The 27,492-nt window shown below is 40.5% G+C and overlaps 3 protein-coding genes and 1 pseudogene across 3 annotated transcripts; 3 read left to right on the top strand and 1 right to left on the bottom strand.

The window, feature by feature from the left end:
• Nucleotides 1-1,353: 1,353 nt before the first annotated feature.
• Nucleotides 1,354-2,853, bottom strand: LOC116118726 (GEM-like protein 5). Its single transcript, XM_031404698.1, has 3 exons — nt 2,344-2,853; nt 1,973-2,247; nt 1,354-1,865 (listed from the first exon to the last, which is right to left on the bottom strand). The coding sequence occupies exons 1-3, from the start codon at nt 2,726-2,728 to the stop codon at nt 1,656-1,658; spliced, it is 870 nt and encodes a 289-aa protein (XP_031260558.1). The 5' UTR covers nt 2,729-2,853; the 3' UTR covers nt 1,354-1,655.
• A 943-nt stretch (nt 2,854-3,796) lies between these two features.
• Nucleotides 3,797-5,238, top strand: LOC116118732 (uncharacterized proline-rich protein-like). The gene is made up of 4 exons (XM_031404704.1): nt 3,797-3,835; nt 3,940-3,994; nt 4,155-4,362; nt 5,062-5,238. The coding sequence occupies exons 2-4, from the start codon at nt 3,958-3,960 to the stop codon at nt 5,111-5,113; spliced, it is 297 nt and encodes a 98-aa protein (XP_031260564.1). The 5' UTR covers nt 3,797-3,835; nt 3,940-3,957; the 3' UTR covers nt 5,114-5,238.
• Nucleotides 5,239-6,363: 1,125 nt separating this feature from the next.
• LOC116118699 lies at nt 6,364-8,396 on the top strand. Its single transcript, XM_031404678.1, has one exon. The coding sequence runs from the start codon at nt 6,450-6,452 to the stop codon at nt 8,379-8,381; it is 1,932 nt and encodes a 643-aa protein (XP_031260538.1). The 5' UTR covers nt 6,364-6,449; the 3' UTR covers nt 8,382-8,396.
• Nucleotides 8,397-12,130: 3,734 nt separating this feature from the next.
• On the top strand, nt 12,131-14,046 carry LOC116118715 (annotated as a pseudogene).
• The last annotated feature ends 13,446 nt before the right edge of the window (nt 14,047-27,492 follow it).

Genomic DNA, 27,492 nt, shown 5'->3' with positions numbered 1-27,492 from the left:
GTTTGAGAGAGAGAGAAAAGAGATGCTTTAATATGGTACACAAAAGAAGAAGATGGTCCATGGAGTGGTAGCTCATAGCTGGACTGATGACAGTAGAGGAAACAAAGGAACGTTTTCTTTTACAGAAGAATAGGGAATCTAAGCAGTGATATTGCTCACCCATAGCATAGATAGAGATAGATAGATGGAGAGGCTGCTGATGTATAGAGTACTCAGTGACTGATCAGTTCAAAAAAAAAATACAATAATAATTCAAATCTCGCTCTTTCTCTCTCGTTCTTTGTGTTTTCTCTCTACTCTATCAATATCAGTTGGTCAAACACAAAAGAAACTGATACTTGATACTTGGTGACTGAGGAAGATAAGGACCAGCATATCTTGTTCAAAATTTTATCCCTCATTACTCAACCTGTTTTTATAAAGGAATCTATGTATCTTTTGTCTGTTTCGATGATCCTTCTTCTTGTGTTTTTCTTCCACTTTGCATCTCTCTACTGTTTTACAAATCAAAACAGTGTATACTTTTTTAACCTATGTACTGTATGTTATTCTCAATTTTTTTTGGTAGCTAGTTTTGAACTGTGTTAGCAATGAGTGATTGGATTTTTATTTCATTTGGACCATCATCAACTGATTCCTCCAGTTAGGTCAAATGAAGATGCATATATATGGCTCATATTATATGATTATCTCCTCATTACATTTCGGGATACTTCACGGGAAATGTAAGCACACTACAAAAATTATTAGGTCATCTTGAAAGTGAGTTCACAATCAGAATCATTCCTTTGAAATTAGTGTCTCATCAGTTTCAGTATAACTTCCCATGGGTGTGCTTCACTATGTTTAAAACATTGAAAATCTTCGCGCCCTACCCATTAAAGTAACTTGCCAATAATTGGGTTTTTATATCCTCAAGCGTAACCCAACCCAAGAGCAAACTGGGTTTAGGGTTTATATTGAGTTTGATTTTGGGTTCATGGACTGGGTCTAAATATTATCACTGGATCAATACTCTTGACTTTCCGGCCTGTGGCTTTTGTGCCTTCTTAGAAAGCGGCACCGTTGGTTCCTGGAGGCATTAGGAATTTCCTACAATTTTAAGACCTTTATGTTGAATTTGAGCTTTTGAAATTTTAGTTATTAGTGTAAATTTAACAATTGTGAGCTTCAACTTGTAATGATATTGATGCACTCAACTCTACCTTTTATGAAATCGTACAAGTTCATGGATTAGAAGTTCATAAAATGTAAATCAGAGATTAATAACTTATTTAGCTTAATGCTTCTCTGCTTTTCAGAATATAATTCACCTCCCCAACATAAATAATATCCCAGCTAAGCTGAAGCAAGAGAAGATTTATACACAGAATGAAAGTTCACAAATTTATCAGTCTGTCAAAGATTACACAAATATGGTTGTATAAGTTTATTGAAACATATCTACAAGAAAACTCGGTCCAAAAGTTTTACATATTGGTATGAAAACATCGTAGTCTAGGAACAAACAAACGAATACACATGAAAATGGAATTGGAAACATATATGAATTTAACCCAACTGACAGGTGCACCATACTTTTTACATAGTAGAAATCAACTACAAGCAGAGAATATCAGAGTTTCAAGAAGGATGAAGACGGACCAACAAAAATGCTAGCCATGTACTGGTTGTCCTGCACTCCCAGTTGCTCTGTATTCTGTCACGCTTTCCAGGAGGTGATGTGATGCTTTCTCAAAATTAACAAATCCCATGAACCAAAATTCGTGCCCATCAATGGTGACAATCTGAATATACTTCTCTGATGAATTTTCTCTAATGCTCACTGGGTTGGCACTGCTTATATTTGCCAAAGGTATCATGACCTGTTTCAAAAACATGCCAAGGGAATGTTATATTTATTTAATGTTCACAACCGAAAGGTTATTTACAATCGTCAAGATTGGGATAAATTTAGTTAAAATGTAATTACTTTGTAGTAGCTCCAAGTCTCCTGTCCCGATGGAGCAGTGAAAGATAAGGGACGATCACTGCAAAAAGCCACCCGAGCAGTTGATAAATAGAGGGTTCCAGCAACAGGACCAGTTGTTGTGGAAAGGTAACAGGCAAACGTCTTCTTTAGCTTCTCATTTGGATCAGTTGCAAATATCTGCTTAAAAAGAGACTCAAACCCTCCCTCTGTTATTGCTTTGGCTGTCAAATTTACCTTTCCCCACGCAGCTTCAGATACAGAATTCCCAGTTTTGACTGCAAATTTGTTAAAAAATAAGGTAAATTGGTGATTCAATTGATCATGCATCAATAAAAATATATATTCTTGAATAGTTAAAATATGCAAATTACGGTTGTGCCAGATGTTGCGGGCTACAGTCTCAGCTTTCCGGCTCCAGGAATTGAACATATGAATCACAGGCTCTAAAGGGTTGTTAGTTGGCTTTTCAATAGGGGAGTAAACTATGTAAGGCTGCTGGTAGATTTGCTGATGATCTGAAGCGTTCCATGAGGCTGCCTTCTGGTTGTCTGGGTGAGCAGTAGGGTCAGCTGGTGCTCCCATGATGTGGGTGCCCCATTTCTTGGTTTCCTCTTCGGAGGGTGGAGTTGAAGATGGCTGAGGCTGTGTTGCCTCTGTGACAGTGGAAGACAATTGGGGTTCATTTGATGCTTTTTCTTTAGCTTTTGGAGATGATGATGGTGGACCTGATTGTGTTTCTTCAAGTGTTCCTGTCATGATGGTTGATGATTGACTGGAAGTTATGTGTATGAAATTGGGATTCTTCTGGTGTTGCTTTTGTTATAGATTGGTGATCAAAAGCTGGGAAACTTTACCATTTATAAAGGAAGATATTTTATACACACGGCTTTAATTCCTTAGCAATGAAGCCTGTCTCGACAGGGAAAGCAACATTCTAGATTTTGGAAGAATCCTTGGCGGCATAGTTATCCAGAAGGGTTATTTATGTAAAAGGATCGGCAATTTCTGATACTTTGTTGACTAGTTGTTATCCCAGGAAAAAAGCTAGAAATTTCCAGGCTCGGAGTCTTACATGATGCTTCCACAGCTTATGAATATTTCTGTATTGTATTATTCATGGCCATAGATCACGGATTTCGCTCATAATTAAAACTCCACTGCTGGGTCCCCTAACGAGATTTTGTCCAAACATCTTAATTAAGACTTTTCTTCATTAGGCATCTGTCCTGGTTTGAATATTAGATGTTTTTTTTTAAATGATCATGGATATCTGAGTTTATGCGTATTTCAATTAATTCACAGAGATTTTGAGATTTTAAAATTATCAATTATATAAGAATTTTAATAGTTATCTTTACTAATAATAGGTGAGCGATTTAAACTCAAAATCTCTTAAATAATATACAAAAGAGTTTATATTAAATCATTTAACTATCTAAAAGTAATTATATTATTTATTATGAAGGTGTAGTTATTTAATATTCAATATTATATGGGAACTAGTTACTTATTCATTTATAAGTTGAAATCACATACGACGGGCATCAAATGATGCTCTATGAAAATAAAAAATTGAGTGAAGTTCTGTTTGGAGTTGTGGTTTTGGAAATTAAGAAATGAAATTCGCCGAGAGATCCAAACTGTAAACTAAAAAATCAGTTAAGACAAACCAGTTGTTGTTAGATGTTGAATGGTGGTTAAAAAGTTAAAAACAGAAGAGTTAGTTGGAGCGTTTAAGATCGACGTCGTTTCGCCACGACACGTGAAGGATAAATTTGATTTCACTCTTGATCTTGATTGTATATTTGTATCCGGTTCACTGACAAGTCGTCTTGTAGTTTTTGGCGCTCATCTTGAAGAAAAGTAAGTGGGAAACTTCCTTTTTGTCTATTAAATTCCTCTGCATTTTGGTGTATGTAGTGGCCTCCACACTCAAGTTACTCACTGTTCTATCTTTCTGCCATTAGAGCGTCCAACTCCTAGCAATGAGTTACCGCCCTGTTCCTCCTTACCCACCACCAGGTACGGGATTTGATTTTATTCTTCTTTTTTTTTTTTTCTCTTTTTAATTTCGTATTATTATGTGAAGTGTTATTTTCTTGAACTTTGGCTGAAGATAAGTTATTTATGTGTAGTAATTGATTATATGAGGTTAAACAATTTGTGTTGTCATGCAATTCAGGGACGCCACCTCCGTATCCTCCGCCACCAGGCTACCCACCTCCACCACCGCCACCAGACTTCCCACCTCCGCCACCACCTGGGCCTCCACCTCCCCCTGGCTACCAAGGCTATTTCTATGAAGGGTACCCACCACCACCACCACCTCCTCCTCCACCACAACCTGAGGGCCGAGATGACACTGGCTGCTGTTCCTTTCTAAAAGGATGGTAAGTGATTACTGTCTCTATCTTCTACAAATATATGATAATGTTTCTAATTACCGAAAGTAATTTGTTTGGGCTAGGCAATTATCTGTGATGGATGTGTTCATTGTTTAGGTCACCAACTGCCAAGTCTTAAATGAAAATCTGTTAACAGATTGTATAAACTAATAACCAGAAGTCTGATAAAAAATCTTAAAAACTTCCTTTGAAGAAACAGCAAAAATTCTTAGCTTTAGCTAAAGAACCATTAGAAGAGTACTAGATTCTGGAGTAGTTGGGTTTGACAATATAAACTCATCAAACGTGAAATGGCATAGGGAAAAATTTAATGTTGATCAACGTTTGTAGATTTTTGCTCTTCGTATAAAGAGGATACAGAACCATATTGTTTGTAGATCAGAGAACACTATAAGAAGGCTTAGAGATAACAGGGAATTAATGTTTTATTTGCAGCAACCAATTCTTAGTTTAAGAACAATCTTAAAATGGCTTCAACCCTGCTCTAAGCTTTGTACTATTGTATGCAATAGCACCACTAAACTTGAGTCATGAATTTGTTTGGATATAAATGTTGTAAATATAGCTGTTTCATGCTAAACTGAATCTCTGAGGAATGATGAATGAACTGCTAAAAGCTGGTAGACGGTTTTATTTTTTTTTTTTTTTTTTTTAATTTCCTCCTCTTCTTTCTTGTATTTGCAGTTTGGCTGCAGTTTGTTGCTGCTGTTTGTTGGAGAATTTGTGCTGCCTCTAGGCCTCTGCATCCAACACTCAATTACCCTCAAGTGTTCCCATACTTTGTATTACAAAATTAAACTTCGTATGCCTTGATTGCATACTATCTGATCTATGTGCTGAATTCTAAGATTCTCTATATTTAGTATTTACGATTAAGGCATTAAACCAGTTTAACCTAATGTTTTTTTATAATTAAAGTGGTACAATCATATATGTTTACGAAGCTTCTTGAATTTGACAAGTAGGTAGATACCGACCATTGTTTGCATTAAGTATTCTGTCTTAAAGCATTGCTTGTACATCCAGCATCGCACTGGCAAATGAATTGTCCGATTGTAATTTCATTTTCAACCCATCGTTTTCTAAGATCAAGATATTTAGTCTGAAAATATGACATGGCTTAAAATTATTTCTTTACTTCCACCTTAAAATTTAGTATTTTCACATACATAACACGTTGAATTATGAATCAAATATATAGAGAGAGAGATGAGATCTTTTAACTTAAAACTAGGCCTCTCGTCAATTAATTTTCACCACTTCGATCATCCTGGTTTAGAGTTTAGTAAAGATTTAACATACTAGGAGATGACCGAAGTGGCGAAAATTAATTGACAGAGGAAGGCAATCAAAGGAGATTGATAAAGAGAAATCTATAACTTTGATTTGGATAAATAACGATTTTTTATTTATTTATTTTTTTTAAATCTGCAGATCAGTTTTACATGCATAGAAAGTTCCACCTTTGAGTTTTGAATTATCAAACGCTTTAAAGAATTTTCCTCGTTGGATCCGCGGCTGATCAAATTGGTCAACTTGAATTTTTGATTTGATTTTGATCTCTATTAATCGAATTGGGCAAAATTTCTAGTCGGCTAAACTATGACACTGCTAAGCCTATAATAAGAACAACTAAAAAGGTTGCAAAATAAACACCTTGCTTATACAAATCTATATTACTTTTCAAAGGTGTTATTTGACTTTCATCCTTAACGTTTGCAGAATGTTTGAACTGACATCTAAATGTAAGTGTTATACACTCCATCTCGCAAGGATTGAAAGTTAAATAACCTATTAAAAGTAAAAAAATGGCACCGTCTTCTGTAAACATCAAATATTTTAAAAATTGAAAAGTAAACGCTTGCAGCTCAACGTTGCCGGCCAAATCAGTCCGCCTATACATTATAATATTTACACTACTTGGCCACCAAGTAACGTTCTCAATATAAATAGGCAAATAGCTTCTCAACTCAAAACGCCATTAACACAAACAAACCATCTTCTTATCACTCAAAACTTCAAAACTTGTGAACCCACAAATCAATAACATAAACAAACACAAAATATCCCAAATGGCTTCTCTGTTGGGTCCACCAGAGCTCCACAAAACAGCCCCAAAGCCATCACAGTCTCAGCCACAGCAACCCTCGGCTGACCGTTTCATTGATCTGATGGTGGCCGATTTCAACAAAACGACGGTGGCTGCAATGCCTCCCATGGGCTTCACCGAGAATGGTTCACCCACTTTTCTTTCTTCAGGCAACCCTTGTCTCGATTTCTTCTTTCACGTGGTCCCCAACACTCCACCTCACGCTTTGACCCAGAGACTTCAAGCTGCATGGGCCCAAAACCCGTTGACCACCCTCAAACTTATCTGTAATCTAAGAGGTGTACGTGGCACCGGCAAGTCCGACAAGGAAGGCTTCTACACAGCTGCGCTTTGGTTACATTCGCTCCACCCCAAGACCCTTGCATGCAACGTGGCGTCATTTGCGGAGTTCGGGTATTTTAAGGATCTACCAGAGATAATCTACCGACTTCTGGAGGGTCTAGACGTGAGGAAATTACAAAAAGCCGAGTGGATGCAGAGGAAGAGAAGCAGAAGAAGAAAGTCTCACGAACAACGTGGCTACAGAGTCAGAAGCAGAGGAGGCCGCAAACAACGCAGAAAAGGCCGCAAACAATCGTTGCTTCCAATAGATACACGAATCAAGAACGCAGAGGAAAGGAACAAAATTGTGAAAGAAAAAGCGAGCAAGTTAAGAAAAGAAAAACGATTCGGGATGGCAAAGAAAGTAGTGGAGAGATATTCACTTGATCCGGATTTTCGGTTCTTGTACGACCGCGTTTCAGATCATTTCGCGGAGTGTTTGAAAAACGACATGAAGTTTTATGAAGCTGGTGAGTTTAGGAAAGTGAGTCTAGCAGCTAAGTGGTGCCCCTCTATTGACTCATCGTTTGATCGATCGACGTTGATTTGCGAGAGTATCGCAAGAAAAGTTTTTCCCAGAGAGTCTTATCCTGAATATGAAGGGATCGAAGAGGCTCATTACGCTTATAGAGTTCGTGATCGGTTGAGAAAACAAGTGTTAGTACCACTGCGGAAGGTTCTTGAATTGCCAGAAGTGTACATTGGTGCAAATAGATGGGACTTGATACCGTATAACAAAGTAGCCTCTGTCGCCATGAAGTTTTATAAAGAGAAGTTCTTGAAACATGACCAAGAACGATTCAGTAAATACTTAGAAGAGGTACAATCTGGTAAGGCGAAAATTGCGGCGGGTGCATTGCTTCCACATGATATCATAGCGTCTTTGGGGGATGCCGACGGTGGACAAGTGGCAGAGCTCCAGTGGAAGAGAATGGTTGATGATTTGATGAAGAACGGTAAATTGAGAAACTGTTTAGCTGTAAGTGACGTTTCAGGTAGCATGACAGGAATACCAATGGAGGTCTCAGTGGCTTTGGGTATTCTGGTTTCTGAGTTAAGTGAAGAGCCATGGAAGGGAAAAATAATCACTTTCAGTGCAAACCCTCAGCTTCAAATAGTGGATGGAGATGATCTAAAATCAAAAGCTGAGTTTGTGAGGAGCATGGATTGGGGAAGGAACACTAATTTTCAGAAAGTGTTTGATTTGATATTACAAGTGGCAGTGAATGGGAAGTTGAAGCCAGAACAGATGATTAAAAAGCTGTTTGTATTTAGTGACATGGAGTTTGATAGAGCTGGAAACAATCCTTGGGAAACAGATTATCAAGTTATTGTGAGAAAATACACAGAGAAGGGATACGGGTCGGTGTTGCTGGAGATAGTGTTTTGGAATTTAAGAGACTCTAGAGCAACACCGGTGGCTGCAACACAGAAAGGGGTGGCGCTTGTGAGTGGATTCTCAAAGAATTTGCTCACATTGTTCTTTGACAATGACGGGGCGATTGACCCGGAGCTTACAATGGAAGCTGCCATCTCTGGAAAAGAGTATCAGATACTAGCAGTGCTGGATTGATTGATTAAGAGTAAACGACATTCCCACCCTTGTTTCGCGAATCCACAAGTTCCCACCTTGTTTCATAGATTCTAAATTCTCACCCTTAAATCAATACATAATTATCGATTTTTGGGATCTAATAAATGCTATGAGTAATATTACACTTATAAATAAATTTTATAAAAATCTTCATGAAAAGTGAGATAATAAAAAATAAATAGAAAAATGAAACAAAAAGTCAAACTTATTAAATTCACTCTTCCATTCATTTTTTATTACATCGCTTTGTATGAAGATCTTTATAAGATTTATTTGTAAGTATAACATTATTATAAATGCTATTACCAAATTACCATTAACAGTTTTATTAGCAGAATTAGAATTGACCATCTTATTTTCAATTTTATTTCAATGGCACCCCCTTCTTGAACCTTTCACTTCATCCTCATCTCTAACCACCCAGCCACTATCACCATCCAGCCAAATTAATAAAATATAGTATGAAGTTTAGTAAATCCAATCAACCCATCATTTCCTAATTTCTTCCCAAATCACAATGGACTCTATGTTGTGCTAACAAACCTCCTATTTTTCTCGCTCTCGACTTTCTATGATTTTAAGTTTTAACCTTGAATTTTATTCTCTAATACCTCCAATTCACTCATCTTTCTCTCCCAAATTCATCTTTAACTCCGCCACCTCCGCATTCCAGTCTCATATATGATCCTACTATGCACACCATCTGTTCTATGTAAATTCTCTATAAAAAAGAATTAACATCTCTCATTTTATTTCTTAAATTATTTTTTCAATTTGAGAGTAGATAGTGGTATTGTTCACAAGGTAGATTTATTATGAGGCTTTGAGGAAGAAATCATATTTAGGATAAATGTTTTGGGAGAGTTGGGTGTGCTTTGGGTGAGGAATTTTGAAACTGGTGGTGGGCGGGTTGGCTATGGGAAGGTTGGAAATGATGGGAATCGTCGGCGACCAAGTAATTACACACAACACATTTAAAATAGCAAACCACATATCAACACTAAAGAAATTCACGATTAGAACTTGAATGCAGAAAGATGAGTGGAATTGGAGTTTTAGAGAATAAGATAGGGGTTTTGGTGAGCGTGAGGTGAGGATTCAGATGGAAGTGTTAGGGGTTCGTGGTGGGCCAAATCCAACTAGATCAGGCCTGAAACGACATTTGAATGGGCGGAGATGTTCACGGGAACGGTGCAAATCCGGCCAGAAAAATTTGTGTGCTTAACAAGGCTACGACATGAATTCTTTTTATGGATGAATAATGTAATTTCAATTCTCAATTTTTACATGATACCATTCAGATTTTCATGGTTATGTTCATGGAAGTGTTCTTTTCTTTTTTGATTATTATATATATATGTTTTTTTGTAGAGATAGTGTTATATCTCACCTGTTGAGATTATTCCAAATTAGTAAGAGCAAACGAGAAGGAGAGAAGAAAAAAGAAGGAAGAAGAAAAGAAGAGAAGAAAGAAACGAGATGGATAGGTTTTGTCGGGGAAAGTGGGGGAACTAGTGGTGGTGGCGGTGATGTCCAACGGCGACAGAATCCGGCCAAATCTAATTTTTTGCGGCTATCGCGAGGAGGGGAGTGACGAGGGGCTTGTGCAGAATTTGAGATGTAAAGGGTAAGTTGAAATTTCGTTCTTATTTAAGATTCAATGCAGTTCAAATTACCATTTTACCCTTTAAGCTTTAGATTAAATGATTTTCAGTTAATTTAGGGTAAGAATCTGGAATAAATGAAACTAAAGGTGACAACTGAAATTTCGATAATATTTGGGTGGGAACATATCGTTTACTCTATAGAAGAGAAAAATCAAACAACACTAAAAGAATACATAATCATATGTTTTTTATAGAATATTACTATGCTTACTCAAACTTACTAATCGTCTTATTCACCTTTGTTAAAATTCATATAGTATCCGACTATGTTTATAGTACTCATACTATACTTAATTTAAGGTGAATAAGACGGTTAGAAGTTGCGTGAGTAAGCATAGTATTATTTTTTATTAAGTAAACATTTATTGATTTTTGGAGTTGTCGAATCAAAGTTAGATTTGTAATAGCTTATGATCATCATCTTTCTTAATCTAGTGGGTAAATTTATTTCAAAATAAAATTATATATGCAAAAAATCCATGTCGTTTTCTCTAAGGGCATCAATTTTTTTTTTTTTTTTTTTTTTTTGATAATTAGGGCAGTTCAATTTTACATGCACGAAAAGTTCATCTTTGAGTTTTGAATTATCAAACATTTTCCCTGTTGGGTCCGCACTTGAGCAAATGAGCACCTAAATTTTTTTTTTTTTTTTTTTTTTTTTTTTGTAATTAGGGCACCCCAATTAGTAAGTCACAATGTGGTAGTACCCTAAATTTTAATCTCATAACTCTCAATGAAGGAAGCAAACATTGGGGGTTAAGGCAACCTAAATTGGTCAACCAGATCTCTACTCGAATTTATTTCTCAAGTTTTCTAGTTCGGCGAAACTATGATACTAGTTTAAACCAAGATAATTGCAAATAGTTCTTTAACTTTATACAAAAATTATGCTTAATCACCATTAAATACTTATATAAATATAAGAAATATAAGAATCCAAAGATGATTAAGATATCCTTATTAAAGAATTAATATATATATATATATATGCTGTAATAAGTCAACAATAATAAAATCAAAGGTTGGAAAATAAACAGCTTAAAAATGTTCATTATGCGTCATTTGGGGAAAAAATAATAACGTTTGCTATTTGACTTACTAAATTTTTTTAAAGAAATTTAGATGTAGCATAGAAATCTGGGATGCTTCTATAAAATCTATACTTTTAAAAGGTAAAAATATTCCATATTCTTATCAATTTTAATCAATCAATCCAGCACTACTAGTATATGATACTCTTACAAAGAACTAAATGACATGTTTTTGACGTTTAGCAAAATGGTAAGTTGGTATCACTGGTTTTATTTATTCTATATTCTTATCCTTAAAGTAATATCGTTTTCGAAGATGGTCATATACATTGAAGTGTAGCGCACTTTAGCATGCTAAAGTGCGTTAGTGCTTTCTTAGGCAGGAGGGATGCTCATATTAGCAACATCCAAGCTAACTGTTTTTTGCATTTTTTGACCGATTCCGAAATCCAAAATCACTACTGAGACCAACGTTTGACTCCTCACAACCTCCTTTACAAAACCCATACCTTCACGTGCCGACTTCATTCACCGTTTTCGACCAACTCCATTCTTGCCACCTAGTGAGATTGGGTTACTTCTCAAGCTTTTTCGATTGATTTGGGCACAATCAACCTCTCCAAGCTTCACCACCAATTTCTCTGTCATCAACTAATTGTTGTGATGTGTTTTTTTACCGTTGGTGACTCCCCAATGGTTGAAAATTGAAGCCCAAATTAGTGCCCGTAAAACTAAAGTCCTCACCCAACTACTGCCTAGAAGCCAACCCTATCACCACCAAATTTATAGTGTTACTTAAGGGTAGTAATCTGAAATAAATGAAACTAGGATTATCAACTTATCATTTCATTAAACCTCGGGTGGGAATATGTGGTGAATAAACCTTCGCCACCAACCCATGTTCTCAATATAAATAGCTTCTCCACTCAAACCTCATTGCCTCATCAACATAAACAAACTATCTTCTGATCACTCAAACTTTAAAACTTGTGAACCCACGATAACATAAACAAACACAAAATATTCCAAAATGATTTCTCTGTTGGGTCCACCAGAGCTCCACAAAACAGTCCCACAGCCATCAGAGTCTCAGCCACAAGGCCCACAACTACCTTCGGCTGACCGTTTCATTGATCTATTGGTGGCCGATTTCAACAAAATGACGGTGGCTGCAACGTCTCCCATGGGCTTCACCGAGAATGCTTCACCCACTTTTCTTTCTTCAGGAAACCCTTGTCTCGATTTCTTCTTCCACGTCGTCCCCAATACTCCACCTCACGTTTTGACCCACCGACTTAGCTCTTCATGGGCCCACGACCCGTTGACCACCCTCAAACTTATCTGTAATCTAAGAGGTGTACGTGGGACCGGCAAGTCCGACAACGAAGGCTTCTACGCGGCTGCGCTTTGGCTACATTCGCTCCACCCCAAGACCTTAGCTTGCAACGTGGCGTCGTTTGCGGATTTCGGGTATTTTAAGGATCTCCCAGAGATAATCTACCGACTTATGGAGGGCCTGGACGTGAGGAAAATACAAAAAGCCGAGTGGATGCAGAGGAAGGGAAGCGGAAGAAGAAAGTCTCACGAAAAAAACGGTTGCACGACTCAGAAGCAGAGGAGGGCCGCAAACAAACGAAGAAAAGCCGCAAACAATCGTTGCTTCCAATAGATACACGAATCAAGAACGCAGAGGAAAGGACAAAATTAGAAAGAAAAGCGAGCAAGTTAAGAAAAGAAAACGATTCGTGATGGCCAAGAAAGTCGTGAAAGATATTCACATGATCCGGATTTTCGGTTCTTGTACGACCGAGTTTCAGATCATTTCGCGGAGTGTTTAAAAACGACATGAAGTTTTTGAAGCCGGAAAGTTTAGGAAAGTAAGTCTAGCGGCTAAGTGGTGCCCCTCTATTGACTCATCGTTTGATCGATCGACGTTGATTTGCGAGAGTATCGCAAGAAAAGTTTTTCCCAGAGAGTCTTATCCTGAATATGAAGGGATCGAAGAGGCTCATTACGCTTATAGAGTTCGTGATCGGTTGAGAAAACAAGTGTTGGTGCCACTGAGGAAGTTCTTGAATTGCCAGAAGTGTACATAGGTGCAAATAGATGGGACTCGATACCGTACAATAGGGTACTTCTGTGGCCATGAAGTTTATAAAGAGAAGTTCTTGAAACATGACCAGAACGATTCGTAAATACTTGAAGAAGTAAAATCTGGGAAAGCGAAAATTGCAGCGGTGCATTGCTTCCGCATAGATCATAGCCTCTTTGGACGATCTTGACGGTGGACAAGTGGCAGAGCTCAGTGGAAGAGATGGTGGATGATTTGTTGAAGAAGGGCAAGCTGAGGAACTGTTTAGCGGTAAGTGACGTCTCAGGCAGCATGACAGGAAGACCGATGGAGGTGTCTAGCATTGGGTGTTCTGGTTTCTGAGTTAAGTGAGAGCCATGGAAGGGAAAATAATTACTTTCAGTGAAAACCCGGAGCTTCAAATGGTGGAGGAGATGATCTGAAATCCAAAACAGAGTTTGTGAGGAACATGAACTGGGGTGCTAATACTGATTTTCAGAAGTGTTTGATTTGATATTAAAATGGCTGTGAATGGGAACTTAAAACCACAACAGATGATAAAAAGACTGTTCGTGTTTAGTGATAGGAATTTGATCAAGCTGGGATCAATCCTTGGGAAACAGATTATCAAATTATTGAAAGAAAGTACACAGAGAAGGGATACGGGTCGGTGGTGCCGGAATAGTGTTTTGGAATTTAAGAGACTCTAGAGCTACACCGGTGCCTGGAACACAGAAAGGGGTAGCGCTTGTGAGTGGGTTCTCAAAAAATTTGCTCGCACTGTTCTTTGACAATGACGGAGCCATTGATCCGGAGCTTACAATGGAAGCTGCGATCTCTGGAGAGAGTATCAGAAACTAGTTGTCGTTGACTGATTAGAATATCTTTTTTAGTGCTATGCCCAACCATCTTCAAAGCACTGTTAAAATATATTTATTAGCATTAATTGACAATAAAATCATTTTTAATTTATATTTACAGTAAAAATCAATATTTATATTTTATTATCAAAATAGTATAATAAATATTATTTTTAATATTGATAATAATTCTATATTCACATTAAATATTAGTGAAATATTTTTAAATGTTGAATACTATTTAATTTATTATCTAAACTAACATTATATTGAATAATAATAAATAGTTTTATCCATATTATGAAAATAATAATTTAAAATATTAATCATTAATTAAAATAATATTTTAATAACTTGTATATTCCTCTTTCAAGTTTCTTATAATTATTAATTATACAAGTCTCAAAATTATTAGTATAACTAATTAAAATAATTATTAGTGAAAATAGATAATATAATTCAGAAGATTAATATTAAGATAATTGAATAATTTATTTAGATATTTATATTCGTCAAATAAAATTATAATTAATGTGTACATTTAAAATATAAATATCAAGAAAAACATTAACAAAAGTTAAGTAATGTATTAATATATTTAAATAATGGGTTATTTCAATTTGAGATGATGTGTTTGTGTGATTTTTCCACCAAGCTCGGAGAATCCGAGAATATGTTCGATCCAAAACCAGCTCAACTCCACTGATGTCCGACCCAGCATAAGCTTATCGAGATATAGCGACCTAGCATAAGTAATCGCGAACAATCTAAATGATCGTTCGACCAATTCCCAGATAACTTCAGATCCTAGATATCTCAGGAATGATCAGATTGATAGCAATCTTTGCACAATCACAATGCCCAATCGCGAAAATATCAGAGTTCCATTTCAATTAATTGTAATCCCTTTTTTCGCTATTTCTTTTGTACAACTTTGTATATCACCCTTTAAACGATAAGGAAGGGGTTGGAAAATATTCCTAGAATTACTATTGTAAACTCTTACAACAAATACAAAGAACAGTGGACTAGGCTCGAGTTCATGTACGCCCCTGAGGTACGTATTTGTGTTTCTTCTTTCGCTCTTATTTGAGTGGTTTTGGTAAATTTGTTTGATTGAGTGTTGTGGTAGAATGCTTGCCCTGAAATGGTTAAAATAGAAGAAGTTTAGTGGTCAAGCTTCGCGGGGCGAAGGAGAATCTTCGCCGCGACAGAGGTGTTGAAGCCACGGGGAAGCTGCTGGACAGTTTCACCCGGCGACAGAAGTTTCTTCGCCGCGGCGACAGGCCGATTAAAATGTTGGTTAAGTTTTATATATTTCTTCCCTAAGGGCAATTTGACCATTCTACCCTAATTAGCAGGAAAAGTGGGGAGTTATTGTAAGGAATTTTCATGGAGAATATGTTGATATGGGGGTGAGTTTGTAATGAATCAAAGGATATAGATGGAATTCCCAAAGAAGAGTAAGGGCAAAATGGGAATGCTTTGGTATAAATTTCATTAAAGGAATTAAGAGTTAGCAAACCCTTCATTCTTCTTCTCAAAAAGCAGCTCCCCATTCTTGTTCATCTCAACTTTTCTTTTCTTTTGATCAAGGAATTTCAAGGGGTTTTTGAAGTGATTTGGGGTAAAAAAAGCAACATAAGGCTTCCTAAGGTAAGGATTCCTACTTAAGTTAGTGATTTGTGAGTTTGGTTCATATTGAAGTTTGAGGGTTTGTTCTTTTGGTTAAGATAGAGAAAAAGTCAAGCAAAACAAGTGAAAGGAAGAGTTGTGAAGTCTCTCCATAACAAGGTAAGTAAATCCCAACCCAAGTTAGATTTAAGAATTTTCTTGATTAGGTTTTGATAGAAATGATGTATGTTAGATATACATGTGATATGCCATGTATGGAAGTTTAAATAGAGATTTCTATGCTTGTGAATGTTAATACCTTGCAAATATGAGAAATGAGTTGTTGTTGGAAAGGTAGTTTGAGATGGAATTGAAGGGTGTATGGATCCCCTTTTTGGAAGTGCTTTCTTGACAGGTTTTATGTTATGTGAAGGGGTTTTTCCCCATTTTGGATGGTTAAGAAAGATTTAGAATCATTGCTATAGTAGAGTTTTATAGTGCACTTGAGTTGTTTGATGAAATGCCTAATAGAGGTTTGAGTATGAGTAATGAACCTTAATTCTTGCAACATTGCATGTTGGCATTTCATAAGTGCATTGGTAGTGATGAACCATCCATAGGCACTAATTGTGCATTGAAAAGTGACCTAAGAAAGTGTAGGAAAATTGTGTATGCAATTACCCATGAGTAGAGAGCTTGGTGGTACAACTACTTAAAGGTAGAGAGATGAAGAATGTTAGAATAGAGTGAATTAGAATAGTAGTATAGTTGGGTTGATGCTTTGTATCATCACCCGATAGTTATGGGAATCGGGTTGATGCTTTGTGATCACTACCCGAATAGCCCTTAGAGATGGGTCGATGCTTTGTGATCGTCACCCGATGAGTTAGTAGAAACGGGTGGATGCTTTGTGACCACCACCCAGTTAGTTATTAGATAGTGGATAGATCTTTGTGATCATCTCCAACATTTATTAGAAGTGGTTGATGCTTTGTGACCTCACCCGATATTGACTAGAGACGGGTTAATGCTTGGTGATCGTTACCCAAAATTCATGAGGAACGGGTAGGTGCTAGGTGATCTCCACCCGATAGTTAAGAAACCGAGTAGGTGCTTGTGATCCTCACTCGGTAGTCACTAAGAACGGTTGGTACTGTGTGAATTCCACCCGATAGCCATGGAGAGTGAGATGGTGCTGTGTGAACGCCATCCGGCCGTACCTCCGGTAAGATGAGGCAATGTTTTAGAAACAGAATAGAATCAGAAATAGTAAGGAAAGAAGATTAAGAGTTGTACATACGGGGACAGACAGATAGAGTTTTTACTTACTGAGCCTGTATTTGCTTGCGCACCCCGTTATTTTCCTTTGTGGATGCAGGATCTAGGTGATGATGCAGTCGGAGGGGCGTCGGCAAGCGAAGAGAATAGCTACACTGTTTCCCCTGTTTTGTCTTTTAAAATGAATTTTTGTAAACAGTACTCTTTGTGTATAAAAGACATATGAATTATAATGAAAAGAAAATTTTGGGGCCCAATTTTCTATTGTTATTATGCATGCATGGCACTAGTTTTCAGCAGTTGTTACAGTTCATCTCGTCGAACCACTTTAAAATCCCTTTTGCCATTTACTTTACTACGTTCATTGTTCCTCCATTGTTGGTTATCATTAATCACGCAAGGTCAATCGGATCTCTCAGGTTGGTGCGAATTTTCGTATCAACATTTTGGCACTAGAAGCAGGGCCTCCACCAACATCTCAGAAATTCCGCCAACATTTTGGCGCTAGAAGGAAGGCCTCCGTTCCGATTCCGTCAAGGACAATCGGATCGCTCGGGTTTGTATGAATTTTCGTATCAACATTTTGGCATTAGAAGGAGGGCCTCCGCCAACATCTCAGAAATTCTTGCAAACAGCCACAACAATCTAACCACTTTAGGCCCACGATGGTGCGTACAAGATAAAAAATCACCACTGGAAATCACGACGATGTGGAAACCACCTATCAGGAGGTGCAACAGGACGTCGTTGGGCGTCAACCACCATTGCTGCCATTTCAGCATGCCACGAATAACCAGGGGGCAGGAACATCAAACCCCGAAAACAGCTAACTGGTGGAAATGATCAGAACTATGGTTACACAGGCGGTGCAACAGCACGTCGTTAAGCTGAGAAATTAGCAATCAACCGCCCTGAACCTCGACTAGCCACACTTCACTGATCCCACTTCGATGGGTCGGACTTCAGTCGGGGACCAATCTGGCTCATCGACGCTAAGGGTGTACCTACACCCCCGACGTCAAAAGGTGCACTCTACCCATAAGCGTGAGTCTCGCGGACAAACTAACCCCGGGAGGCGGCCGGGGAAACAACCAATGGGTGAAAGAGAACGTAATGGTTCCCACGAGACGCTCGACCTACCCGACAGAATCCTCAACGTCATTGTGCCGGTCTTAACCCACGCCCAAGACAAGCCCGATCCTCGCAAGCTCGCGAGACGAGTAGTGTGTGCCAATTTGGCAATGACCGACGTTTCGGTTATAACCGACGTCATGAGCAACGCATTGACGAGCATGATAACACTTATCAACAGAGCCATCATGACTCAACCTTGAGCATCAATGAGCGTAATGGAGGGGGTTCACAAGCGACAGACTTGCGAACTCACTTACTCGAGGTAAGGTTGAACAGGGATAGCTAGGGCAATCACAATGAAGACTTGGATCGTGTGCAAAAACTGTTCAACGATCTAAGGGCCTGCCAGAACGGTGCGGCAGAAGAAATAGTGAGCTCCCCCTTCACAAAGGAGTTTCGCCAGGCCCCACTTCTACAAGGATTTAGGGTGCTGGAGAATAAGTTTGATGGGAGAAGAGACCCTAGAGACCACCTCAATAATTTCAATGACTTGATGGAGCTGCACAGTTTTGTGACCTAGCGAAGTGTCACTGCTTCGCGATCACATTGGTAGGGGATGCCAAGAGGTGGTACAAAAGACTTAAGGCGAACTTAATCAATTCTTGGCAACAGTTCTCCTCGCTGTACTTGCAGCAATTCTAGGGGAGGAAACAATTCGCGATGCCGCTCAACTACTTGAGCAATATTCGTCAGGAGAGAGACAAAACTCTGACCTCGTATTTAATGAGGTTCCAGAACGAGTAAACAAAGGTCACGGATACACCCAAAGAGTCAATCTAGACTTTGCTAATTGCAGGCATCAAGCCGAACACGGAGCTGTGGAAAGAGCTCCAAAGTGAGGACCACGTGAGCCTTGCCAAGTTTTACCAGATGGCTGCAAAACCCTAGCGAGTAAAAAGCTCACTGGCAGCATTGGCCAGAAGCTCAATGCAATAGGCCCCGGACAGGCTACACAATTGCCCATTAGACAAGTGCGGGGGTCAAGACTGTAATGATAGGGTCCGCAACAAGTCCCAAAAAAGATAGAGAACAGATAACCGCGAGGACAAGCAACCCTTCCCATGGTATGCATAATGTACCCTTCTCACGCAAGACATAGCCCACATCTACGAAGTCTCCCATGAGGCAAAGAAATTGCCCGCTCTAGAAAGGATGAGGGGGGCTCTGAGCAAAGAGATCGACACAAATATTACCAATACCACTAGGACATCGGGCATAACACTAATGAGTGTCGGGCTTTGAAAGATGTTATCGAAGACCTGATACAAAGGGGCCACATAAAGGAATTCGTCAAAGAGGCACCAGCTCGCGAAAGCACTAGCGAGCAAAACAACTAGGTCCAGAACCAAGTCCAACAAACCCCGGTAAATGCCAACAATGAGGTCCTGGTAGGCATGATCTATGGGGGGACCAACATAGTGAAGAGCTCAAGGCACGCTCACGAGCAATACGCTCGAGAGGCTAGAACAGATTCAATCCCCCAAATAATGAGCTGTGAACAGAAACCGCCGAAGCGACCTAGACAAGAGAGCGAGGTGGTAGGATTCATGATCGAAGAGTGCGAAGAATCCCCTCGCCATAATCATGACGCGATCTTAATCACAGCTAGAATCGACAATGCCAGAGTACTGAGGGTGATGGTCGATAATGGGAATGTAGCGAACATCATTTTCTTGGGAGTTTTCCAAGGAATGAGGTTTGCAGAGAGGAACTTGAGGGCGTGCCATTTGCTACTCTATGGATTTATCAGGGACAGCCCGGTTCCCATGGGGACAATCAACATTCCTATGACTCTGGGGGCAGAGCCCAAGATCAGGACGGTGATGACCAAATTCCTAGTGGCAGACTTCCCCACCACATACAATGTCATCCTCGGGAGACTGATCTTGGATGATCTGAGCGTAGTCACTTTAGTGTGCTGCCAGGCAATGAGGTTCTCGACCCTCGGGGGGGTCGTGACAATCAGAAGCTGCATAAATGAATCTTGGGAATGTTACAACCGAGTCATAAATGTTGCACAAAAATGGCTGCTCCCGAGGATAATGGTTATTACAGAATCTGAGCCAAACCCTGGACCTCTCGAGGATACCATAAATCCTTACATCCATAGAGAAGAGCCCGCAGCAGGCCCGACAGAAGAGCTGCGAGAAATATGTGTTAGAGAGGAAGATCCAACTTGCATACTGAAAATTGGTAGCAGCCTGAGCAAAGAAATGACCGATAATCTGGCAAGGCTTTTGAAGAAAAACCTCGATGTGTTCGCATGGGTGCATGTGGATATGGTGGGGATCAGCCCTGAAGTAATGTGTCACAAGCTGAACATCGACCCAAAAATTCGGCTAATGAGGCAGAAAAGAAGGTCTATGGATGCAGAACGTTGTAAAGCGCTCAAGGATGAAGTTGACAAACTCCTGAACATCAACTTCATTAGGGCAATGAAATACTCAGATTGGCTCGCCAATCTAGTCCTGGTTAAGAAGTCGAATGGCAAGTGGCAAACTTGCGTTGACTTCACGGATCTAAATAAAGCCTGTCCAAAAGACAGCGTTCCGTTACCATGGATTGACCAACTAGTAGATGCGACAACTGAAGTATAACCAAATCCTGATGTATCAGCCCGATAAAGAACATACCTCTTTTATTACTGACCGTAGGATTTATTGTTACAGGGTTATGCCGTTTGGCCTAAAGAATGTTGGGGCGACCTACCAGAGCTTGGTGAACAAGATCTTCGCTGACCAAATTGGCAAGACTATGGAGGTATATATCGACAACATGCTCGTCAAGTTAAAGGTCGCTGAAAGCCACATTGGGCATCTGGGTAAAATGTTTAACATCCTCAGAAATTACAGAATGAAGCTCCATCCCTTAAAATGTGCTTTTGAAATAAGCTCGGGAAAATTCTTGGGCTTCTTTGTAAATCAACAAGGAGTCGAAGCCAACCCAAAGAAGATTCAAGCTCAAGCTCTATTAGATATGAAAAGTCTGACCAACATAAGGCAGGTACAGAGCTTGACAGGGCATGTGGCTGCACTCAGCAGGTTTGTTTCCGAGCCACAGACAGATGCTTACCATTCTTTGAGACCTTGAAGGGAAAGAAAGGTTTCAAGTAGACGAAGGAGTGCGAGAGAGCCTTTCAGGAGCTAAAGAGACATATGTGATAGCCTCCTTTGTTGTCAAAGCCCGTCCAAGGCGAGCCACTACTATTGTATTTGTCGGTATTAAAGTCCGCTATCAACGCAGCATTGGTACGTGAAGAGGGATAAGTACAGTGGCCGGTATACTATGTGAGCAAGAGGTTGCTCGATGCGGAGACGAGATACCCTGAAATGGAAAAGCTTGCCTATGCCCTTGTCATCGCCAGGAAGTTGTGACCTTATTTCCAGGCACACTCCATTCACATGCTGACCAACTTTTCGTTGAAGAAAATAATGCAAAAGCCAGAGACATCGGGTAGATTGATCCAGTGGACAATAGAAATGAGACAGCACGATATCAAGTACATCCCGAGAATGGCAATCAAAGGTCAGGCTTTGGCGGATTTCATATCAGAATTCTCCTATCAACCGGGAGGGGAACTAAGCCCGCCAAGGGCAAATACCTCAGAAGAAGTCGAGCAGTAGAAGCCAAAGCTCGATGACCTATGGCAATGGACTCTGTATGTGGATGGCTCCTCGAACAAAAAGGAGGCAAGAGCAAGGCTCTTACTCGAAAGTCCCAAGGGAAACCCGATTAGAGCCGTAGTAAGATTCAGGTTCGCCACCTCCAACAACGAGGCTAAGTACGAGATGTTGCTCGTAGGGATCCGCCTCGCCAAAGAAATAGGGGCAGAGTCCATTAAAATTTACAGTGATTCCCAGCTCGTAGTCTACCAAATTACCTGGGAGTATCAGGCGAAGGAAGATAGGATGGCATCCTACCTCCAGTTGGTGAAATCCGAGCTCGAACAGTTTAGATCCTTCACAGTCCTTCATATCCCAAGGGAGAAAAACTTGGTAGTTGATGCTTTAGCCCGCCTAGCCTCTGTAATAAACCAAGAGAAAGCTACTTCCATACCAGTTAAATTCCTCCCAAGACCAAGCACCTCCGCTCCACAAGAGTCAGTCTTAGCAACGAGTTGGAGATACAGTTGGATGGACGCAATCATTGCCTACCTAAGGGGTGATACACTACCAGAAGGAAGAACTGAAGCTAGAACACTCAACGCAAAGTCAGCTCAGTACACACTCATCAATGATAAGTTGTATAAGCGCGGATTCAATGTACCGCTACTGTGATGTATTGACCATAAGGACGGGAATTATGTTCTGAGGGAGATCCATGAGGGGATTTGCAGGAACCATGCAGGAGGCAAATCTCTAGCATACAAAGCTCTTTGTCAAGGTTATTATTGGCCAACGGTTTTCGACGATGCAGCAAACTATGTGCACAGATACAACAAATGCCAGAGATTTGCAAATACTCCATGAGCTCTACTTCAAGAATTAACTACACTAACAAGCCCCTGGCCATTTGCAATCTAGGGTATCGACCTGATCGGCCCTTTACCTCAAGGAAAAGGGGGTGTTAAGTTTGTCATGGTTGTCGTTGACTATTTCACCTAGTGGGCAGAAGCCAAGCCTTTAGCTACCATCACGTCGAACAAGCTAAAGGATTTCGTCTACAAAAACATCATTTGTCAGTTCAAAATCCCCCACACTATAATAACCGACAACAAGAAACAGTTCGACATTAAAGACTTTAGATCTTTCTGCAAACAACTCAGCATCAAGAAGAGCTTCATCATTGTTTATCGACCTTAAGCCAACGGTCAAGTAGAGACCGTAAACAAGGTCATCAAGCACACCATTAAAAAGAAGCTCGACGTTCTAAAGGGAATATGGGCCGAAGAATTGCCCGAAGCCTTGTGGTCCTACAGAACGATAACTAGGAGCTCAACAGGAGAAACTTCGTTCTCTCTATCATACGAGTGTAAAGCAATGACCGCGGTTGAAGTGGGGATCAGTTCGTTCTGAAGGAAAGTTTTCGACAAAGAAATAAATGAAGACCTTTGCCGCCTAAGGCTAGACCTAATCGAAGAGCATCGAGCCAAGTCTCAATTAAGGCTCGCCTTATATCAGCAGTGAGCCAGACGATATTTTAACACCAAAGTCAAAAACAAAGACTTTGAAGTGGGTGATCTAGTTCTAAGAAAGGTTGTCCAGGGTACCCAAAACCCGAACTTGGGGGCACTTAGACCCAAATGGGAAGGTCTTTTTAGGATCTCCGAAAAGATCACGCCAGGAACTTTTCACCTGGAACGCCTCAACGGCGAAGCAATACTGTGAGCTTGGAACGCCGAGTATTTGCGAAGGTATTACCAATGAACAGTTCGAGTTCCATCTATGTCTTTCTTTTGTCATTCATTGTAAGGTTGTTCGCGGCCAAAATGCTTTATCAATAAAAGATGTATTATTCAAAATCTTTCTTTGTTCATCATTGTTATTTTTACTCGTTTAATACTTATTATTCATCGTTTCAAAAATCACAACCTATGTGATAACATTTAAAAAAAAAAAAAAGAACTTAGAGTCAAGAGTCCAAAAAAAAGGCAGCTTATCTCAATAAGCCACGCCAAAATCCAACTCTATAAGGGTGAAATATCCCGAATCGACGAAGTTAAACTTGAAAAAATTCAAGAAAAACATGACGAAGGAAATCGGCCCTAAGCCGACGACCAAAACTCGAAACGGACAATGGATCTAAAATCAGAGTTGTCGCATAAGATTTCCTCGCATATATTCGAAAAAGCTCCTTAAGAAGCGAGTTATGCATTACTTAGAGCAAATTCGGATTTTTTATGACAAGTCCGACTAGGATGATTGAAAAGACTCTACATGAATTTAAATAAAATAATAATAATAATAATAATAAAAAAGATTGCTCGATAAGGATACACCAAAATATCTTCTACTCATTATAAAGTTTGATTACAACTTAAAAACATAAAAAATAAAAAAAGATATATAATAATCTTTCAGGTAGGTAAGGGAGCAAGGACATCATCTTTGGCCAAACCAGGGTGCTCACCGCCGACTAGAAGAGACGGTTCCTCGACGGAAGGAATGGTAGCAGCCCTTTCAAGGTTGGGAACCTCGCCCAGAGAAAGATTGGCAACTTTGGGGGGAAGTGTAACCAAAGGAGCCGGATCCTCGACTTCTTGTTTGAGGCCCATCTCCTCCTTACCTTCCTCAACCCCTTTCCTGGCCCTCACCTGATCATCGGAATCATCCGAGTATACGTAGGCCACTCCTTGAGCTTTGGTCCTCGTCCTATCGACCTCTCTCTGATAAGCTCGCGGGAAGAAAGAAAAGTTGATCGAGGGGTGAGCTTCCCATAACTTCTACATGAGGAAGACTGACGTCTGCCAAGCCCGAGTGGTGATGGCTTTATTCAACTCCTCAATTTGAAGTCTAAGTTGCCGAACCTCAGCTTCAGCTTTCCATAGACCTTCCGCCTCCTGGGCAAGGTCGAGCGAGGTTTGTTTGAACTTGGCCTCCCGATCCGAAGCAGCTTTGTGGTCCAAGGAAAGCTTGAAATTCAGCTTATTATCGGCATCCCGCTGTTGTGCCAAACTTTTCTTCGCCTCGGTTACTTCCTCTTCGGCCTTAGCTCGTGCAGCCTTACTGACCTTAATTTTGTCAAGGAACTCCCTTTTCTTGACCCCGAAGGCCGTCATCTCCTCCTTGAGCCATTCGAGCTCAACCTGCTTGGCATCTTTCTCCTTCTACACAACCTTGGCCCTGGCCAAAGCGTTCTTCTTCACTATCTCCACCAGTTGCCACCCTTTATGAGTGCCCTTGAAAGTGGGATAACACTCATCGTAGAGAAGCCTGCTTATCATGGAAGCCTAAAAAACAAAAGGATAGGATGGAAAGTCAACAAATAGTGATAACATGCAAGTAAAAGAAAAAAGGGGCAAGCTACTAGTACCTTCGCCGCATAGCTGCACACCTAGGCCAGCATCTGGGTGGGAGACAAGTCTCCAACACCTGCAAATGTTCACAGGATGACGCCATCCCTAGTCGTCGTAGCCCCAACGCTGATATGTTCGGGGAGTTAGTCGATCAAAGCATCGATCGTAGCTCGAGTTGCCTCGTCCATCTTCTTGCCTCCCTATCAAGATGAGCTGGACTTACTTCCCCCGGACACAGTAGTCTCACCCGTGGGAGCAGATTTCTTCTTGGTTGAATCCTTAGCTACTGACTTATTTGGGCCGCCAGCTTACACGGAGACTTCCCTGCCCGAGCGAACCTGTTGCTCGGCCACCTTTTGCTTCCCTAAGCCCCTCAAGGGCTCGATCAATTTCGTCTTACCCGAGCTGTCATACTCCTTGGGTGCCTTTTGTTTCCCTGAGCATCTAGTTAGCTTGGGTGTTTTCTTTGTCGGCCCATTTTGGGGCTCAAGGGCACATTTCCTACCAATTGCCTTCGAGGCAATCACGGGCTTCTTCATACTTGGGCCTTCCCCAAGTTCGCCCCCGCTACGCTTCACACTGGCAATATCAATGGGTTGCTTCATTGCCAAAGCAGTCAACATCTTCTTGGCAACCGCAGAAGCTGTTACCTTCTGCTTAAGGCCCTTTGGTTTCTCGGCCCACATTTCTGCAAAAAAGAGAAGCAAACTTGGGAGAAATAAGCGCGAGCAAGCAATAATTTAAACTTTCTCAAGAATGGTAAGAAACTTGGCGTTATCCTGACAGAATTCGTACGCCCTCAAATGAGGAAGCGTGATGATCTTGTTGACGTCACGTTGTCCATCGGGAAGGTCGCTGAAGCGTTGGAGCCTCTCCAAACTCGCGGCGGGGAGATAGTTATGCTCAACGTTAACTGCAAAGCAATCTTCGCATGCACTGGTAGTTCAAAGTCTTACTTGCTTCCGAAGCAAAAACGTTGGTCTCCTGGACCTCATAAAAGAAAAATTGGCAATCCCAATGCGTGACCTTCTTTAGGACGTTGACCAGCCCATTGAAACGTACCTTTCTTGCCTTAGAAAGATAATATGTCTGGTCTTGTTATTTCTTTGGTCTATACAGATAGACGAGCTCCTCGACGGATGGCTCACCCAAATCGACGATCATATATGCTATATACAAACCTATGATTATGACGTATGAGTTCGCAAACGATTGGAGAGGTACGATGTCGAATTGTCTCAAAACGCTGTCAATAAAATAATTTGGGGGGGGGGGGGGGGGGGGGGGGGGCGGGGGGGGAATAAATACCCTACATCTCAAAAGGGTCTCAGATGTCGCTACCCACCCGGGTGGAGGATTTTTCCGAGAAGAATTCCCAGGAACCATCAAATTGAGTTGCGACGCATAAGTCTCTCTTATGCGCCTCAGGTCCTCAATAGTAATCGAGGATTGCGGTTCCCTCCCCAGCCTATGAGCTAAAGACCGATTGGACTGAACCAACTGCACTGAAGCACAATCGGACAACCCCGCCGCGTCGAGGTTCGAGCTCCGTGCGACAATTTCCTCAGACACCTTGAGGATTATACCCCCAAGGACTGCCGAACCTGCGGGTGAATCGAACATGCGATTAATCGTGTGGCTGCTGGACGAAGACATAGTTAAAGCTCACTTCTGAGTACCTGAAACAGAAGCGAACATGTGTCAGAGCTCGAAAAACTCGGTGACCTATCTACACTTTGCTTTCAATTCAGGCACCTGAAATAGGTCGTGCCAGACAACAAATTCACGCGACCTACCCAGGGTTCCGACGGCCATCGCGATAAACCCTCATTAAACCTAAGGTCGCTGAAGACACACTTAAAAACCCTAGTAAAGCCCTAGAAGACTCAATGTGGCCACGATAATGGCTACCCTCAACTGCGAAAATCAAGAAAGCAACTAAAGAGAGGGAAAGAAGCCTTACTGGAATAAGAGAATGGGAAAAAGTCATCGGAAAGAGCATCGTGACGACGATGAAGCAGCAACATAAGCAAAAGATGTCAAAGAATTTTCGCAAGTCGAGTAAGTTTTTGACGACTTTGCTTGCTTTTATAGTGGCTTGCATGAGAGACGAAAGGGCGGGGTTCGATCATAGCCGTCGATCTACAGTGAATCTTAACCCTCCACTTATCGAACAATCCTAACCCTTGGACGTGGCCACGTGTCCGCCATTCGCGAGGGGCGATCAATTGCCAAACTGCTGAGATCATAACTGTCGCCGCATATAGAATCAACTCCGCGCATAGACAGCTATAGTCGCCCGTGCGTGACGAAACGTGACTATCGAAGGCTGTTGCATTTAATGCGACATGACTGCATAGAATTTACATAATTGTCCTAACCATTCATATTCCAAGTTTGACAGGTGTCACAAAGGAAAAAAGATCCAAGTGTGAAGTATGTCGACCGATCACGGGTTCGACCCTCAAAGCTCGACCAAG

This window comes from Pistacia vera, unplaced genomic scaffold (assembly GCF_008641045.1).
Source record: "Pistacia vera cultivar Batoury unplaced genomic scaffold, PisVer_v2 Contig857, whole genome shotgun sequence".
Lineage (NCBI taxonomy): Eukaryota > Viridiplantae > Streptophyta > Magnoliopsida > Sapindales > Anacardiaceae > Pistacia > Pistacia vera.
The sequence above is the reverse complement of the archived record's forward strand: the minus strand, read 5'-3'. Positions and strand labels throughout refer to the sequence as shown.